We start from the raw sequence: 16,447 nt of genomic DNA on the forward strand, positions 1-16,447 counted from the left end.
GTCAATATTTTTAAAAGAATTCAGGATTTTATTTAGAATGACATAGGAATGATGTGAAAAAAAATTGGACTTCATATTTGAACTCAGTTTCGCTTTATTTTGGTTTTACTAAAAAATTTCAAAGTCTACGAAAACTTTTGGGAGCCACTGTATGCATGTTATAGTTTCAAAAAATATAAAATTCACTTAAATTAAAAAAAAATGTTTGAAAGGTACTGTGTGACCCCTTAAAATTTCAATTTCTCTCCAACTCCACTGCCTTGCTTGGGACTACTGGAAAGATTTCGTATAACTTATGCTCTTTGCAATTTTTTCAAATATCGCCAAGTTTTTGGCGCCAAACACGAGGCGCTGAGGTGTTTCACCCCTTCTGATATTGCTAAAACTAAACGAGCATTGCCAAAAACTAAACGACTTCGGCAAAATTACAATTTTGATTCATCTTCTGATAATTTCAGGTGAGAGCCTTTGGTAGTTTAATTCGGCATTGCTTCTGTAATAACTGCTAGGATCAGCACGATATTTTTAAGTATAACAGGACATCTAACTTTCCAGTCGTAGTTACACTATCTACTATTCAGTTATTTAAATGATTTTACAAAAATGTTCTGAAAAGACAAATTACTTAAACAATAAATTAAATTTGCCGAACATAAATATCACATGCAAGCTGATGACGTAATGTAATATACTCAAGAAAATGTTTTTCAAGAGAAAATGGCGAATTAGCAACTTAACACTAATAAAAACAAAGAAATCAAACATTTAGAAATTAATATTTTGTCCTTCAGTTTGCTTAAAAGATATTCAAAACATTCACAGCTAAAAGTTTTATAAAATGTAAAATCAAATGCACATGAAAAGTTTTAATTATTTTTTTGATTTAAATTTTCAACCTGATGAAGAGTTTCGTTAGAGTTTTATAACGTGTTTAATCACTTCAGTGTTTTGCATTGGCATTTTTGAAAGTTATTTTGAATATTTCACGCTGGGAATTATTATACGAGTTCCTCTAACCAACTAATTGAATTGTGCTGGAGGTAGTAATGAAACTGCTGAATCAGTGGAGATATAGGAGAAAATTTATGACCAATTTAGAATGAATAAATTACTCCTTACTTCTCGAAGGTTAATTACATCATTTAATCAAGGGAACAAAGTTTGTTCGAAAGAGTATTTAAGCAAGAAAATATTGGATATCGAAATAAAATGTTCCTTCACTCAAAAGTACTACTTTTAGTCCCTGGAAATGGAAGAATAAATAAAAAAGAATAACGTGGACTCAAAAAATACTTTTATTTTCCCCACATTTATTTTTTAAATAATGTTTTCAAATTTCTGATTTTTAAACTAAACTGTTTCATCGTGTGACGTAACAAATGATGAAAGCTATCTTGAATCGGAGCGCGTGGTTGTCTTTTCTGGCAAGATATCGCCTTTTAATGATTTTTCATACCGCAAGCAATTCATTTGCGGAACCAGAACTGTTAGTAAAAAATTCATTTAGTGAAGTTTGACTGGATTCTGTAACTTCATTCTGGTAACCCTAGCGTAGAGTCGCTATATAGGTAGGCCGACGCATCAGCTTAAGTTTAGCCATTTTGGATCGGATTTTTTGTTGTTAGGGTCGGGGCCTTACCCTAGCGAATTGATCACTTGTGACGTCAGCAGCAAAAACGAAAACAACGGTTTAAGATTATTTTTTAAAAGAGAAAATAAGTCAAAATTAAGAAGAAAACAAAGTAAGTTACCCCATGTTTTTAACAATTCTCTTTCAGAAAAAAATATTTTTGAAGAATGGGAAGCAACCCAATTCACTTCATTGATGAAGGAATTTAGTATTCTGAAGCATATTTTTCTTTAAACAAAATGAATATTTAATGTAATTGGAGACCTAGAAGTATTGTAGTGAAAATACCTAAAATTATTATAGAGTTTGCCGAGTATTTCGGTTTTGAAAAAAATGTTTGACGGGAAACAACGTAAGAAACTTAGGGGTTCATAATTATCCACAATATTGCCAGATTTTTCCCGCTTCGATAAGGCTACCTATCAATTATCAAGAAAGCTGTGAAAAAAACAAATATAGAAGTGAAAATACAGAAGACTCACTTGTAAATACATGTGTTATGTTACAGTCGGCGTCAAAGTAAGAAGAATCTTTTATTACTCCTTGAAACTCATACGTTGGGAAGGCAGTTGCATTTTGTTCCACCAGCTCCTGTTCACAATTGAACGAAATGGTATATAATTAGTAAGACAAACATAATGTCAGAGACTAAGCAACTCAAAGTATAACATTATATTGAATAAGGTGCAAGTTCTGCCCTCCAGACCAGAGCTAAACCAGAAGTACAAGTATATCATCCCCTCATAGCAAAACTAAGATATCTAATCCTAGAAATAACACTACACTGTTAAAACCGGAGGAGCCAGATAGGTGCGATTTTCCGCCTTAGGGTGCAAAGACGGAGCCATAGAGAGTCACAGAGGCTAGGAAATATTGTTCCGATATCTTTTAGCACCTCAGTAGATGAAAGAAGGTAATGAAGAGCCATCAGCTCACGCAGTAGCCAATAGCGACTCTTTTCCTCCGCAAAGGTGCCTCGCTGGCACATGCGCTGTGCGGTCCGGCACGAGTTCAATTCAGCCACTTTAATGGCGGATGACGATGCAGCAACGTAGTTGTTGGTACATTAAATTTTCACATTGAATTGACAACTAAACTGGATTAAAATTCAACATTTCTGGGACAAACCTTCAAAACGTTGCGTAAGTACAGTCATTTAATCATGGTATAACATTTAAGGCTTTCCAACAGACTTTTAGTGTTTTCAGAGTCGAGTTTCAACAAAGTAAACTGAATACTACTTCTTGTTTATAGTTAACCGTTTTAACATAGTGATGTATGGCTTTTTCTATCATATGTACTATGCTGTTACTTCCTTGTCGCGTCAGCGGTCTCGCGGATTTTCCCCAAAATGTTTATTGTTAGCAATACGAAATAATTAATAAGTAACCGTTATGAAAATTTAGCGATGTAACTTAACTGCTACAGCAGATACACTAAATGTCTTTATCTTCTCAATAAAACAGCTGCGTAGACGTAGCAAAGGAAAAAAAAAAGACGCTTGGAAAAGAAATCTCTCTGTGTGTTTCATGCCATGACTCATTACGTAAAAATATTTCGTTTGTGTTATTTCAAAAAAAAAAGAAAAAAAAACGAATGCATTGTCTAGACGCGTTTATTATTTTTTTTCTAATTTCTGTTTCCAATGCTTTTTTATTATGTGGGATGCCAAAAATTTGTTTTGATTTTAATATCAAAACCTATTTAAAAAAGAAAAAAAAAGTGCTTTTTTAGATTACTTATGTTCAAATAGGACCAAATGTCGAACCATATATGTATACGTATCAATATGTTACTCTTGATTAAAATATTTTGAACGTTTATGAAACGCCTGCAATTTATGAAACGATTTGATTTTTCCGTGATTGTAATATAACTGAAAAATTTGAATGTGTCCGTAAATTATCCATAGATGCCTACATTCTTAATTTTTGGTATTATGCTGTAGTAAATGTCAATATCCATTTAAAACTACAGAGCAATCCAAGGGTTTATATGAGAGTTAGAACTCGGATAGAGGAATTGAAGTCATGAACGCTTCTAAATTATGTTGGAAAGTCTGAAATGTGATCAAATGCCTTAAATGACAAATTTTAACCCAAAATCAATTCAATGTGAAAAACGTACCAAGACTTTGTATATCATAAACACAAACAATAAACACAATAATATTCAAAAATGCACACAGTACGGGGGAGGGGGGGAAGAGGATCTACTGTAGAAATCAGTAACGGTGCCATTTATCTCTCTAAAGGTTCCTTCTTTTCACCGCCGCTGTCTGTCTTTTAAAAGGTGCCCGTTTTTCACCCTAATAAGAGGTGCGATTTCGGCTCCGTATTGGGTGCCGCTGGTGAACAAGCGTTTCACCCCTGAAAGGTGCCGAACGCAACCTGTAGTTTTAACAGTGTATGATATCCTACTGTTGCTCTGAAGCGACGATATACCGACAGCCCTGTTACGACATCCATAGATTGCAGTTTCTTCCTCGTTATAGAGTTCTTAGTCTGGAACAATCCTTGTTATGGACTTGTCAGTCAGGAATCAAGACCAGAGCTAAGGCAAAAGTACAAGTATATCATCTTCTCAGAGCAAAACTAAGATATCTAATTCTAGAAATAACACTAAGATATCCTACTGTTGCTCTGAAGCGACGATATACCGACAGCCCTGTTACGACAGCCATAGACTGCAGTTTCTTCCTCGTTATAGAGTTCTTAGTCTGGAACAATCCTTGCTATGGACTTGTCAGTCAGGAATCAAGACCAGAGCTAAGGCAAAAGTACAAGTATATCATCTTCTCAGAGCAAAACTAAGACATCTAATCCTAGAAATAACACTATGATATCCTACTGTTGCTCTGAAGCGACGATATACCGACAGCCCTGTTACGACATTGATAGACTTCAGTTTCTTCCTTGTTATAGAGTTCTTAGTCTGGAACAGTCCTTGTTATGGACTTGTCAGTCAGGAATAGGAAGTAATCTCAGCCAGGGGCATGCACAGAATTTTTGGGCCCGTCACAAATGAATTTTACGGGGTTCCCTTCATATTGTTTTCCCCTACGTCTATACATATACTTCACCAATCTCGGGCTCCCTTCAGGCTCGGGCTAACATGTGTTCCTTCTCCCCCTCCCCCTGTGCACGCCCCTGATCTCAGCTTCAATTAGAGGGCATCTGCCTCCAGCTCTGTTGTGACTATTTCAGACTGATGAGTGTAAGAAGAGGACGAAACTGCTGTCTCTGGATGTCGTGCGTAACTGGGTTGTTGGTATATGCTTCTAGCATTATCTTGAGTGTATGCCTAAGACGCTGATAATTTTGTAGTTGATTAGAAAGAATTAGTTATCTCTCTCTCTCTCGATTTGTCAATTATAGAACGAATGTAGAATGTATATGCATAAATCTTCAAGAAAACCAAAAACTTGCAAGAAAGAAACTTTGGTTATACCTACTGAATTGGAAAAGAAAAGTATGTCTTCTGCTTTATCGATATGTTTTTTATTGTTATCATCTGTGGTGAAGCGGAAAAAGGATTCTCCAACGTCCTCAGAAATATCTGCTACGTCACATACAGTTCCTGAAACAAAGAAGAAAATTTTAAATCGTTTCTTTTCATGAAATCAAATGAAGATTTTTCTTACTAAAACAACAGTATCAAAGGGAAAATGCTTCATAAAGTTATTGAAAGGTGCTTCATAATGTTTCATAAATCGTCCAGTATAAAAACTAGAACAATGCTTGAAATTTTCAGAAATGTTTTTCTTTCATAATTTGATGCAGTTTAACCTTGATCATTCGAACTAGACCCGCTATATAGATAGGCCGACGCATCAGCTTAAGTTTAGCCATTTTGAATCGGATTTTTCATCGATACACTGCTAGGGTTACCACATCAAAGTTTCGGGTTTCGCCAAATATGCCGAAAATAATATTTTATTTACTAAACAATTCACGTATGTGAACTAAGAATCGTTCGCAGGAAACGATCACCAAACGCGATAATTCGCCAGAAAAGCCAACTATTCAAACACGCGCTCTGATCCAAAAATGCGCCGGCTTGTCACTATAATTTATTGTAAGTTCTGTGTAGAAGCTGTACGTTTAATCAAAAAAAAAAAAATCGAATATTTAGCGCATTTGTAGTTCCGTTCTTGCTTTAAAGTCCCTCATGGCCACGGGGGGGGGGGATATGGTGCAAGTTTTACGCCATCAAATTTTTTGGTGGGGAGGGGATTTTTTATTAATTAATTAATTTATTTAAATCTATTTCTTTTTTTGCATTTAATTTAAAATTTTTATTTTATTCTGTTCATATTTTATTTTATTTATTTATTCAGCTTGTGTGCGTGTGTGTCAATGGCGTAGCACACAACTTTTCTAAAAATAATAATAATAAAAATTAAAAACAACTAAACAAATAACAAATATTTAAAAAAAATTAATTAAAAAATATTTAATAAAAAATAATTAAAAAAAAAATATTTAAAAAAAGACATAAAATAAAAAAAGAGCTAAAAAATGAAAAGGGGAAAGAGGGTTGAGAATGTCTTTTTTTGGGGGGGTGGATTTGCGCTTTTGAACTTGGAGGGGATGGGCACCCCTGCTCTCATCTAGATAAACATAACAGTTCATCTCAGTCAAAATATAAATAACTCGAAGGATGAAGGAAAATAACAATACACGCCATTTTCAAAATTTAATATAGATATTGAAACAGTTCGAGTTATATCAAAAAAAAAAAGTTTTTTTTAATTATGAAAGGATAATTTTTTCGCAATTAACATTTTAAGTACTAGTTAAGATTTGTTGATATCCAATGCAGTAAGATTTGTTGATATCCAGTGTAGTAAGATTTAGTTAATATTATGCATTTTTTAAAATTTTAAATGTTTAAATGAATTTGTGAGTTGCAGACGGGGTAAAATGAACCAGTTCGTTTTGAATACTTATTCATTAATTTATTTAATCATTTACTTATTTGTTCATAAATTTATTTACATTCCTTAATTTATTAATAAACTTATTAATGCAATATTCGTTCATTCATTTATTTTCTTCGTCATTCACTATTTTGTTCACTCATTTACTTTTCTTATCAATTCATTAATTAATTTTTTTCGTTTATCATTTCATTATTCACTCATTTGTTCATTCATGCGTTTATTAGTTCACCAATTTGAAGGGAAACATTTTTAATAACAAAATATTTCATTACAAAAACATTTTATTTGCCTCACTCTGTTTTTTTTTTTTATATATTTAAGATACAAATTTACTGCCGAAAATAGAAAACACATTTCAATAAAATGTTTATCATAAAATTGTTACACATGCATACATTGTTCTTTCTTTATTTAATGAGAATATATATGAAAACAAGTTTCCAATTTGTTCATTTTGAAAAAGGTAAGTTACCTTAACTATTTCACTTTGCCCAACATTACCTTACGTGGCAAAAAGTACTCACCACATGAATTTAATTGAAATTTAAATGGTAAATTAAGAAATGAAAATAAAATAAAAGACAGATGTAGAGGAATGTGGGGCAAAATAAAAGTGGAACAAAGTGAAATATTTACCCTGATTTTAGAAACACTTATCTGGTAATATTTACTTTTTAGTAATACAAATAGGCTACTCCAATCAGAAAATAAGTTATCGCCAAAGATCAAAGCATATGATAATACGCAATTTTCAAAAATTGATATTGCAATTGTTGTAAATCAAAAATTATTTTTATATTGATAAAATGATAAAGTTCCTGTTATTAACATTTTAAACATTAATCGATACCCACTAATATTCGTTTCAGTATTTATTTAGATAACTAGGGGGCTCCGCCCTCTACCCACTAACTCTCACCAACCCCTGAAGATTACTTTGCAATCTTATTTGATTCGCAATGGTTTAAATCGTCTATTAGAAAGAATCAGATTAAAAAACGCGTCACGAGTTCAGTTTCGAACAAAATGAAAATCCCCCTCTTCCTGTCTTCCTGCCGTAGAAAACAGAATTTGACGTAAAGAGCTCATAATTATAAAACTATCCCGCTCTTATCCGAGGAAAAAAAAAAAACTTGATAAAAATATAACCGAGATGTTAAAAAAAAAAAAAGCTTTGAAACTCTTGGTCTCTAGCAAGATATATTTTTCTCTTTAGCTCTGGGCTTAAAATGAGTTGAGCCTTGGACTTTTTGCTAAACAGAAACCCTTATATCTGCTGTTCTAATTAATAGGGAAAATTGGAACACTTTATTTGAAGCAGAAAACAAATAACTTTCGAATGACATAGAATGCTAAGGGGTGTGGGAATTCTTTCATGCCTTTAATAGACAATTTAAGGGAAGTTTTGGCTGAAGAAATTGAGTACCAAAAAAAAAACTAATTCGAAATGTTAAATACAAAAACCCACGTGCAAACCTTCGAGGCTCGAAGTAATTTTGTACAAAATTTCAAGCCTGTAGTTGTTATGGGGTCTCCTGGATGCAGACCCGCCACAGACCTTTTTTGACAATTTCTGTGATGTTACATTGCTTTAATATATACAAAGTTTATATTTATTTTAAATGTTTCGTCCCATTAGTCAAGTGCATGCAGCGCGAGGTGGATAAGGGCAAAATCAAATATTTCATTTTGGTTACTTAGTAAATCACTTATTCATTAATTCATTGATATTCCTTTATTCATTAATTCCTTTTTTATTCATTTATTCACACGGTTTTATTTACACATTTCTTTTTCTCATATATTAATTAATTTGTTTATTTTTGTTCGTTTATTGTTTTTATTACATTTTCATTTATTCTTTCATTCTTTTATTTACTTTTTCATTTAATGAAAAATATTTTCAATAATCAAATAGAAAATATTTCATTAGAAAAATATTTTATTTTTTATCCTCCTTTACTCCATGGGGGAGGGGGGGGGAGACGTGAAAAATGTCCACTTTTTTTAAAGGTACGTATTTACTGCAAAAAATTTCTTTAAAAAAAGTTTCAACGCAAGTTTTATTGCAAAACTCATTTTTTTGTATTAATGTTCTGTAATTTCCAAAATACATTTCTCTTTGTTCATTATGAAAAAGGTCAGTAATCTGAACTATTTCATTTCGCCTCACACTCTCCTACCATCTCTTGTCAAAAAGAGATATCCTTTAATCATTTGTACATCTAATATTTTAATTTTGGCACTTACACCCATTTGCCTCCATAGTGCTTCAATCCGAAATAAAATAGATGAGATTGATCTTTGTTTTCATCAGGGGCGCCTGGATGGGAGGTCGCTGTTACGTAATAAAAATTTTCTTATTCGCAATCTATTGACTAGTTTTCAGTACGGTTTCAGGAAAGGTAAAAATCTTGTGCAACTAATTTATTACATTTCTATGACAAAGTTACCATGGCTTTGGACAATAAGAAGCCTGTCGTTGTTTACATTGATTTTCAAAAAGCTTTCGATAAGGTACCGCATGTTGCTCTACTTAGTAAATTAGCTGATATAGGAATAGGAGGAAAAACTTTCATTTTGGTAAAAAACTGGCTGACCGGAAGGAAACAAAGGGTAATTGTAAGGGGAAATTATTCTAATTGGAGTGAGGTCTTAAGCGGGGTTCCTCAAGGATCAGTGTTAGGGCCTGTTTTGTTCATTGTTTTTATGAACGATATTCACAAAAATATTTCTGGGAACATGAATTGTTTTGCTGATGATGTCAAAGTTATGGGAACTGTAGAAAATGAAGAACAAGCAAAACAGCTGCAAGAGGATCTAGATCACATTACGGAGTGGGCTGATAAATGGGGTATTTCTGTTAATGTTGGGAAATGTCAAGTGCTACATTTAGGGCATGGAAATAAGTGTACAAGTTATTATTTGTAAGGTTCAGTCATTAGTCAAGCAGACAGAGTTACTGATCTGGGGGTCTTAATAAGTCAGGATTTAAAGTTTAGTCAACAGTGCAGCATTGCTGGTAACAAGGCCAATAAGATGCTTGGGTTTATCAATCGATCTATTTCAAACAAATCTAAAGAAGTTCTTCTGCCCTTACATAGAAGTTTGGTAAGACCTCATTTGGAGTATGCTGTTCAGTTTTGGTCTCCTTATCTTAAGAAAGACATTAATGTATTGGAAAGGGTTCAAAGGCGGGCTACAAGGCTAATAAATGGACTTTCTCACTTAGACTATAATTCCAGGCTTACAAGGCTAAAAATGTACAGTCTTGAGCAAAGAAGAGACCGAGGAGACATGATTCAGTTGTTTAAATTTATTAAAATGAAAGATGTTACGGAGCTGAAGTTAAGCACTGAAAACAGGACAAGGGGTCATTGTTTTAAGCTATTTAAATCTCAGGCTAACATGGATGTTAGGAAAAATTATTATTTTAGCAGGGTAGTGGAACCTTGGAACAGTTTACCGGAAGAGGTGGTAATGAGCAAGGGAGTAGATAGTTTTAAGAGGGCCATTGATCTTCACTGGGGATTGTAAATTGACTAGGACCAGTCTAGCTGAACCCAGAGCCTGTTGCTGGTCGTCACTTTTGTATATGTATTTGTATTTAAAATTTTGCCCGACGGTTCGGAAAAATTATCGTTCGGTAAAATTTGGAGTTCTGTTCGGTAAATTGAGAATTCCCCCCCCCCCTGAAATTTTTTAATTTGGGACGCCCCTGATCTTCACTCGTCGTTTGTAAATACAGGTGACAAATGATCATTTTGATAAATAAATAGAAGCGCTTTTTGCGTCTTCGTTGTCTGTCAATCTTTCTCTAAATTAATTTTTTTTTTAAAAAACTGCTTTAGAGAAAGCTTTTATAACCCTTAAAGAACACGTGTGCAGGGATGGATACAGGGAGAAATATACATGATAGTTCAGCGGCAGTGATGTCGGATTGATGCACAGTGGGGGAAAACGCCAAAAAGCGCTTAAAAATGTATTTTTCCTATATTCAACTAATTGGGTTGTTTCCTTCGGTCAAAAGTACTACTTTTTAGTCACTGAAATTGATAGAAAAAAAACATGTTGCGAGAAAAAACTTTTATTTTCCCAACGCTTAGTATTTAATTAATTCTTTAAAATGTCCAATTTTGAAAATAAGGCGTGGTCTTAATGACCTCACAAATTATGTAGTTTGGCGAATCTGTCTACCGCATTTCCACGTTATGATAATCAGGAAGCGAATTAAATATTGTGCTCTAAGCTTGCTATCAACCATATCGTTGCCAGTACATGTGAGTAAAGAAGCGAATTAAATATTGTGATCAGTGAATGAGGCATTTCATCATTTGGGATGTCATCGGCAGCAGCGTGAACAATGCAAGCGCGCGCCCCGATTAAAATAATTTTTAAAAAATATTAAATTTAGTCAAATTATTTAAAAAATGGTCAGATTCTATGTTTTTAAGCATCTTTTTCAGAAAAAAAAAAACTTTTAAAAATTTTACAAACGACCCCATTGAGGATTAATAAATTTGCACAGGCCTACCTCTTAGGCAATCAGAACTGGAATTTTAAAGCCCTTCGTCCACTACAAACGCTATTGGGAGCCTTTAGACCGTGAAGAACCATGAGTGCGGGAATTTAAAAGAATTGCTTTAGTAAGCAGTCTATAACTTTTTCTTCTTATTAAAGGCGGGTATACAGTAGACTCTCTGTTTAACGACGCTTTATTTCACGACTTTCTCTATTTAACAACGGCTTTTCACGGTCCCAGATGGTCCACCGTAGTTTTAGAAGCATTCTATTTAAGGACGCTTTCTACTTAAGGACGATTTTTTGTGGTCCCTTGAAAGTCGTTAAACAGAGAGCCAACTGTATTTAATTTCTCTCGTGTCCAATGATAGTGATAGGACGAATAAAAATTGAATAATTGAATATTTAAACCAATAACTGGTTTTTATTTGCATCAAAAACTAGAGGAATTGCAAGTTTTTTTTTTTTTTTCAAAACACTCCATAAAAAATATAACTCTTATGTACTCTTTGAAATTAATATTAATTAGTCATCAATAGTATGTATGAAGACCCTGAAGGGGATTTAGCTACGTAAACCTGCGAACTTTAGACCCTGATCCCAAACAAATTGAAAAACTCGCTAATTACATGCTTGTGTAAACAAACAAACGAGAGAGGTTGAAAAAGCATTTTTAAACGCTTTTTGGCGTTTTCGCCCCACTGTGTGACGTTCCACTGCTTATTAGAACACTATAATTAATATTCAGGGGCTGTACATTTAATCAAAACGGAAAACGAATGTTAGGTGGACATATAGTTCACCACCATAATTTTAAAATATTATTTAACTGAGTAAAACTTTTCAAAAGTCTTCAAATTTGATCCGGATAAAGCTTAGATCCCAATAAGTAAGTGACGGAAAAACGAGTTTCTACTGTATTTATTTACTTATAATTTTTCGCAACAGTTTATAAATCGTAAAAAAAATGTTTCAAAAATTTTAACTGAGCATGAGAACTTACCTTTGAGGTAAATCAGCTGATTGGTTTCAAAATCATAAATGCTTCTGGTTGAGATATTTTGATAGGTGTAAAACAATGCAGCTCTATTTTTCTCGTAGTCATAATAAACGGATGCGGAAAGTTCTTCCAGTTCAAGGTGCAAGATGCCCTCCACTTCTGTTTGAAATACCGGTGGAAATGTGGGTCTGCTATAATCTGCATGCACATAAAAAAGAAGAACCATGAACAGTAATGAAGGATAGAATTAAACGAGGTGATATGTGCATTTCACATGACTTCCTTTTACTCCAATTTAAAGATAATAGTGCCTCGGAGTGAGCGAAGTGAACACTTTAAATATTTTCACCCCAAGTTTGTTGCGAACCGAAGCAAAGAAAACGTTTTATACAGATAAATTTTCGCAATATTGGCAGTTTCAATGTGATTCAATGGTCAACTCTCTAAATATGGCCAAATTGAAACCAGAATAAAAAAAGCATAAAAAAAACCCCCGCCAAATTCGTCGCCAAGTTGGCGAAAAAACTTGGCGACCAAAAGACTGGCGATATATCGCCAAATTATAGCACCACTTGAGTTTTCATCGAAATTAACAATGATTCCCCCCCCCCCCAAAAGGGCAAAAGACCCCCTTTGGAGCATCCGAATTGCAACCAAAAAAGGAGGTGCACAACTAGACCCCACTAGGCGTCTAAGTACAAAATTCAAACTTTCTAGGACATTCCGTTCTTGAGTTATACGACATACATACACGCATACACACATACCCACATACATACGTACATACAGACGTCACGAGAAAACTTGTAATTAACTCGGGGATCGTCAAAATGGATAATTTGGGTGTCTGTACGTTCCTAGGCATATATCCACGTGTGGTCGGGTTGAAAAATAAACTCAACATTCATTCGGGGGTGAGCAAAATGGAAATTAAGGCCGATTTTTGAGTGAAATTTTTTTCGCGAATACAATACTTCCTTTTTTGTAAAAGGAAGTAAAAACATAATTTTCTAGAGGGAATGATCAAAGTAATTTTAAAACAGAACTAGATGCTTTGGAATAAATTTTTACAGTTCAAAGAGGTTACATTACCTCAAAAATGACCAAATGATCAAAAAACATTTTGTTGCGTATTTCAAAACTAAAAATTATTCCAATTACAGGAAAAGTTTCATCGCTTTAATTCAAAATTTTAAAACGTCACGAGTAGTTTTAGGTCACGCTCGCTATGTGTTCTTATGCAAAAGAAAAACTCCAAATTTACTTTTTCTCGATGATAGTTTTTACTTCCTTTTTCAAAAAAGGAAGTATTGTATTCGCGAAAAAAATTTCACTCAAAAATCGACCTTAATTTCCATTTTACTCATCCCCGAATGAATATTGAGGTTTTTTTCGACTCGACCACACATGGATAACTGCCTAAGAACGTATAGACACGCGAAATATCAATAATGACGATTCCTGAGTTAATTACAACGAATTTTCTTGTGACGTCTGTATGTACGTATGTATGTATGTGCGTTGTGCGTACGTGCGTATGTATGTCACATAACTCAAGAACGGTAATTCCTAAAAAGTTGAAATCTGGTACGTAGACTCCTAGTGGGGTCTAGTTGTGAAACCTCCCCTTATGGTTGCATTCGGGTGTTTCTAAAGGGGTTTTCCACCCTTTTTGGGGGGAAATCATTGTTAATTTCGATGTAAACTGAAGTGGTGTTATAGTTTGGCGGACACTTGGCGATATATCGCCAGTTTTTTGGTCGCAAAGTTTTGTCGCCACGTTGGCGACAAAATTGGCGATTTTTTTCAAAAAAATCTGTTTTATTTTGGCCACTGTTGGTGATATTTAGAGAGTTAACTATTGAATCACATTAAAATTTCCAGTAATGGGGAAATAACATTAAATTGAAGTAAAAGGAAGTCATGTGTGCACACATCAACTCGTTTTGTTTTCATGTTACTGGAATCAATGAGAATTTTTTTTTCTACAGCTTAAAAGTAATCCTTTTTGCAGTCAGGATAACATATTCAACAATAATGTGCATTGCATAAGCATTTTATAAATTACTAAAATGTTAAGAGCATGTTATTCCTTTAAAAACAACATTAAACGTAAAAAATCCTAAGAATTTGTTATTATTTTTTACGTAATTAATCGCAGAAAATGTTCTAATAAATAAATAAACAAATGAATGCACAGTTTTTAGAGATGATTATTGTGATTGTTTAGCAAAAAACATTTTTGAAATAAGTGCAAAAACAAAAAAACCTGAGAGATATTAAAAAATTGAAATTTTCCTAAATGTTTTGAATAAAAAAAAAGAAAAAACGGGTACAATTTGTAATTTTTGAAATAAGACTATTGATTGCTAATTATGAATGCATGTTAAGATTTCAAAAAAAAAAAAAAAAACATAATTTACTAAAATTTAAAAAAAAGTTTTGAAAGTACTTTGACCCCTTAGTTAAATTGATGTTGTTGTTATTTCGTTTCCTTGTCTATTATAGTTTCGGGAAACCTAACCTTTAAAAATTTTGAAGCATCGTTATTTTAAACTTGGACACAATTACATGGAATAGTTAACATTGCGCTATTTAAAATATCTTCTCCGTTCTAAAAGCAAAATATAGTCATTGTTATTAAACATACATTTCTCTTCAGCTATTGTTCTGATATAACAAAGATAGTGAACTTGTTGCGAAAGAGCTCGTGTTACCCCCAATTTAGTTGCTTTTTACTTTGATATCCATTGTCTTGATAAAATCGAAAAGATTGATAACGTATTTTCGCCTGAAGAGATTTGGAGTTCTCGAAATAAAACTAAAACATTCTATTGTAAAGTTCTGCGGAATTGAAGTAACATGGGTAATTAAAATAAGGTTTAGTTGTTGCGTATAGTATAACGAAGAATTGATGGAACGTTTCTAGTTTAAGGGAACTTATTACCTTTATATCAATTTTTTTATACTTGAAGCTTTGCACTTGTGCCATTTTTAAATTATAGAACACTATTTTTGAAGCAGTAATTTCGCATGAAAAATATGTGTAGAAAATTCAAAATTTTATATTTCTGTTATAAATTAACTATTTTAAAATTCATGATCCTTTCTATTCATGTATGTTGTCAACAATTTTTGCTACAACTATTATAATTCGCTTAAGTTTTGCTGTTAATAATTTTTGCATTCGTGGAAAAATGAGAAAAAGCATGAATTCTGCTACTTTTACATTTGCAATATTTTTTCTTTTCAAGATTTTGCAAGACTTATTTTTAATACTGTTAAGTATATTTTGAAGAATCCACATTTTTTTTTCAAAGTCTTTGATGTATATATAGCCTTGCAATTTTAGCACATTAAATATTTCAATTGTGTCGGGAAAAAAATCAAACTGAGAAAACTGTTTTAAGAACACAAAACTATTTGAAAAACGGTGCATTTGAAGAATGTAAAATCGTTTTTATTATAATAATATTTATTGTATATTTTCAAAACTTTTCTGAGTTCTGCATTTTAAGCAAAACATTGAAAAAATAGACATTTTTATTGATTTTTGGCATTTGAGAGGCATAAATTTCCCTTAAAGAGTCATGGAATACCCTGGGACTTATTTTCATGGGGTTCAGAATGCACATTTTTGATCGTCTAAGCTGACGCAAAGGAACTTGTTTTTATAATTTTTAGCACGAGAAAAGAGTGGGAATGTTATTAGTTCTCTTACATATAATAGCCGATGATAGAGTAACCCGCGTGCTTCAACAATGAAACTCGCGCCCCGGCATGATAATTTGATAATATGTTTCGGTAATGTTTAACATGCAGGGAAAGCCTTTATCGCGACAAGGCTGAACTCGAACCGGCAACTTAACAGTTTTACTGGTAAGACTGTCATTTCGGGGGGATGAAGAAACGAAAGAATGGTCAACAATGAACGCTACCTACTGGAGTGTTAGGTTAATCCACTGTAGTTAGGGTTACAATTTCAAGTATCAAAATATCACCAAACAGGCAATGGCCTCGTTTAAATGTTGAAGCAACTTTCATCCGCCACATTTTTATGGGCGACTTTCTAGTATTTTAATAAAATGCATTTGGATTTCCTATAACATTTTTAATGCTAATATTTTACACTGTAAAAAATCTCGGAAAACTCTCTGAATATATAAAAAAGTTTTCCGTAATACACAGATTCGTACGCCCTCCGCAGTTTTCTGCTATAATCAAAAACGTTTCCCGTATAGCAAGAAAGTAAGAGTCGACGCATGCGCAGCTCACAATTTTATAGTCCAGCAGCAAATCTAAACTAAAACTTTCGAAAGCACGCAATGAAAACAAGTGCTGTGACTCATGT

At 33.2% G+C, this 16,447-nt stretch overlaps 1 protein-coding gene across 1 annotated transcript in view; it reads right to left on the bottom strand.

Moving 5' to 3' along the window:
• LOC129229819 (uncharacterized) overlaps positions 1 to 16,447 on the bottom strand; it is a 65,158-nt gene that overhangs the window by 44,221 nt on the left and 4,490 nt on the right. The window contains exons 2-4 of the mRNA XM_054864193.1: positions 12,100 to 12,294; positions 5,085 to 5,209; positions 2,113 to 2,221 (exon numbers count right to left, since the gene is read on the bottom strand). Of these exons, the coding sequence (XP_054720168.1) occupies positions 2,113 to 2,221; positions 5,085 to 5,209; positions 12,100 to 12,294 (429 nt within the window). The remainder of the gene's footprint in view (positions 1 to 2,112; positions 2,222 to 5,084; positions 5,210 to 12,099; positions 12,295 to 16,447) is intronic.

Source organism: Uloborus diversus, chromosome 9, assembly GCF_026930045.1.
Source record: "Uloborus diversus isolate 005 chromosome 9, Udiv.v.3.1, whole genome shotgun sequence".
Classification (NCBI taxonomy): domain Eukaryota; kingdom Metazoa; phylum Arthropoda; class Arachnida; order Araneae; family Uloboridae; genus Uloborus; species Uloborus diversus.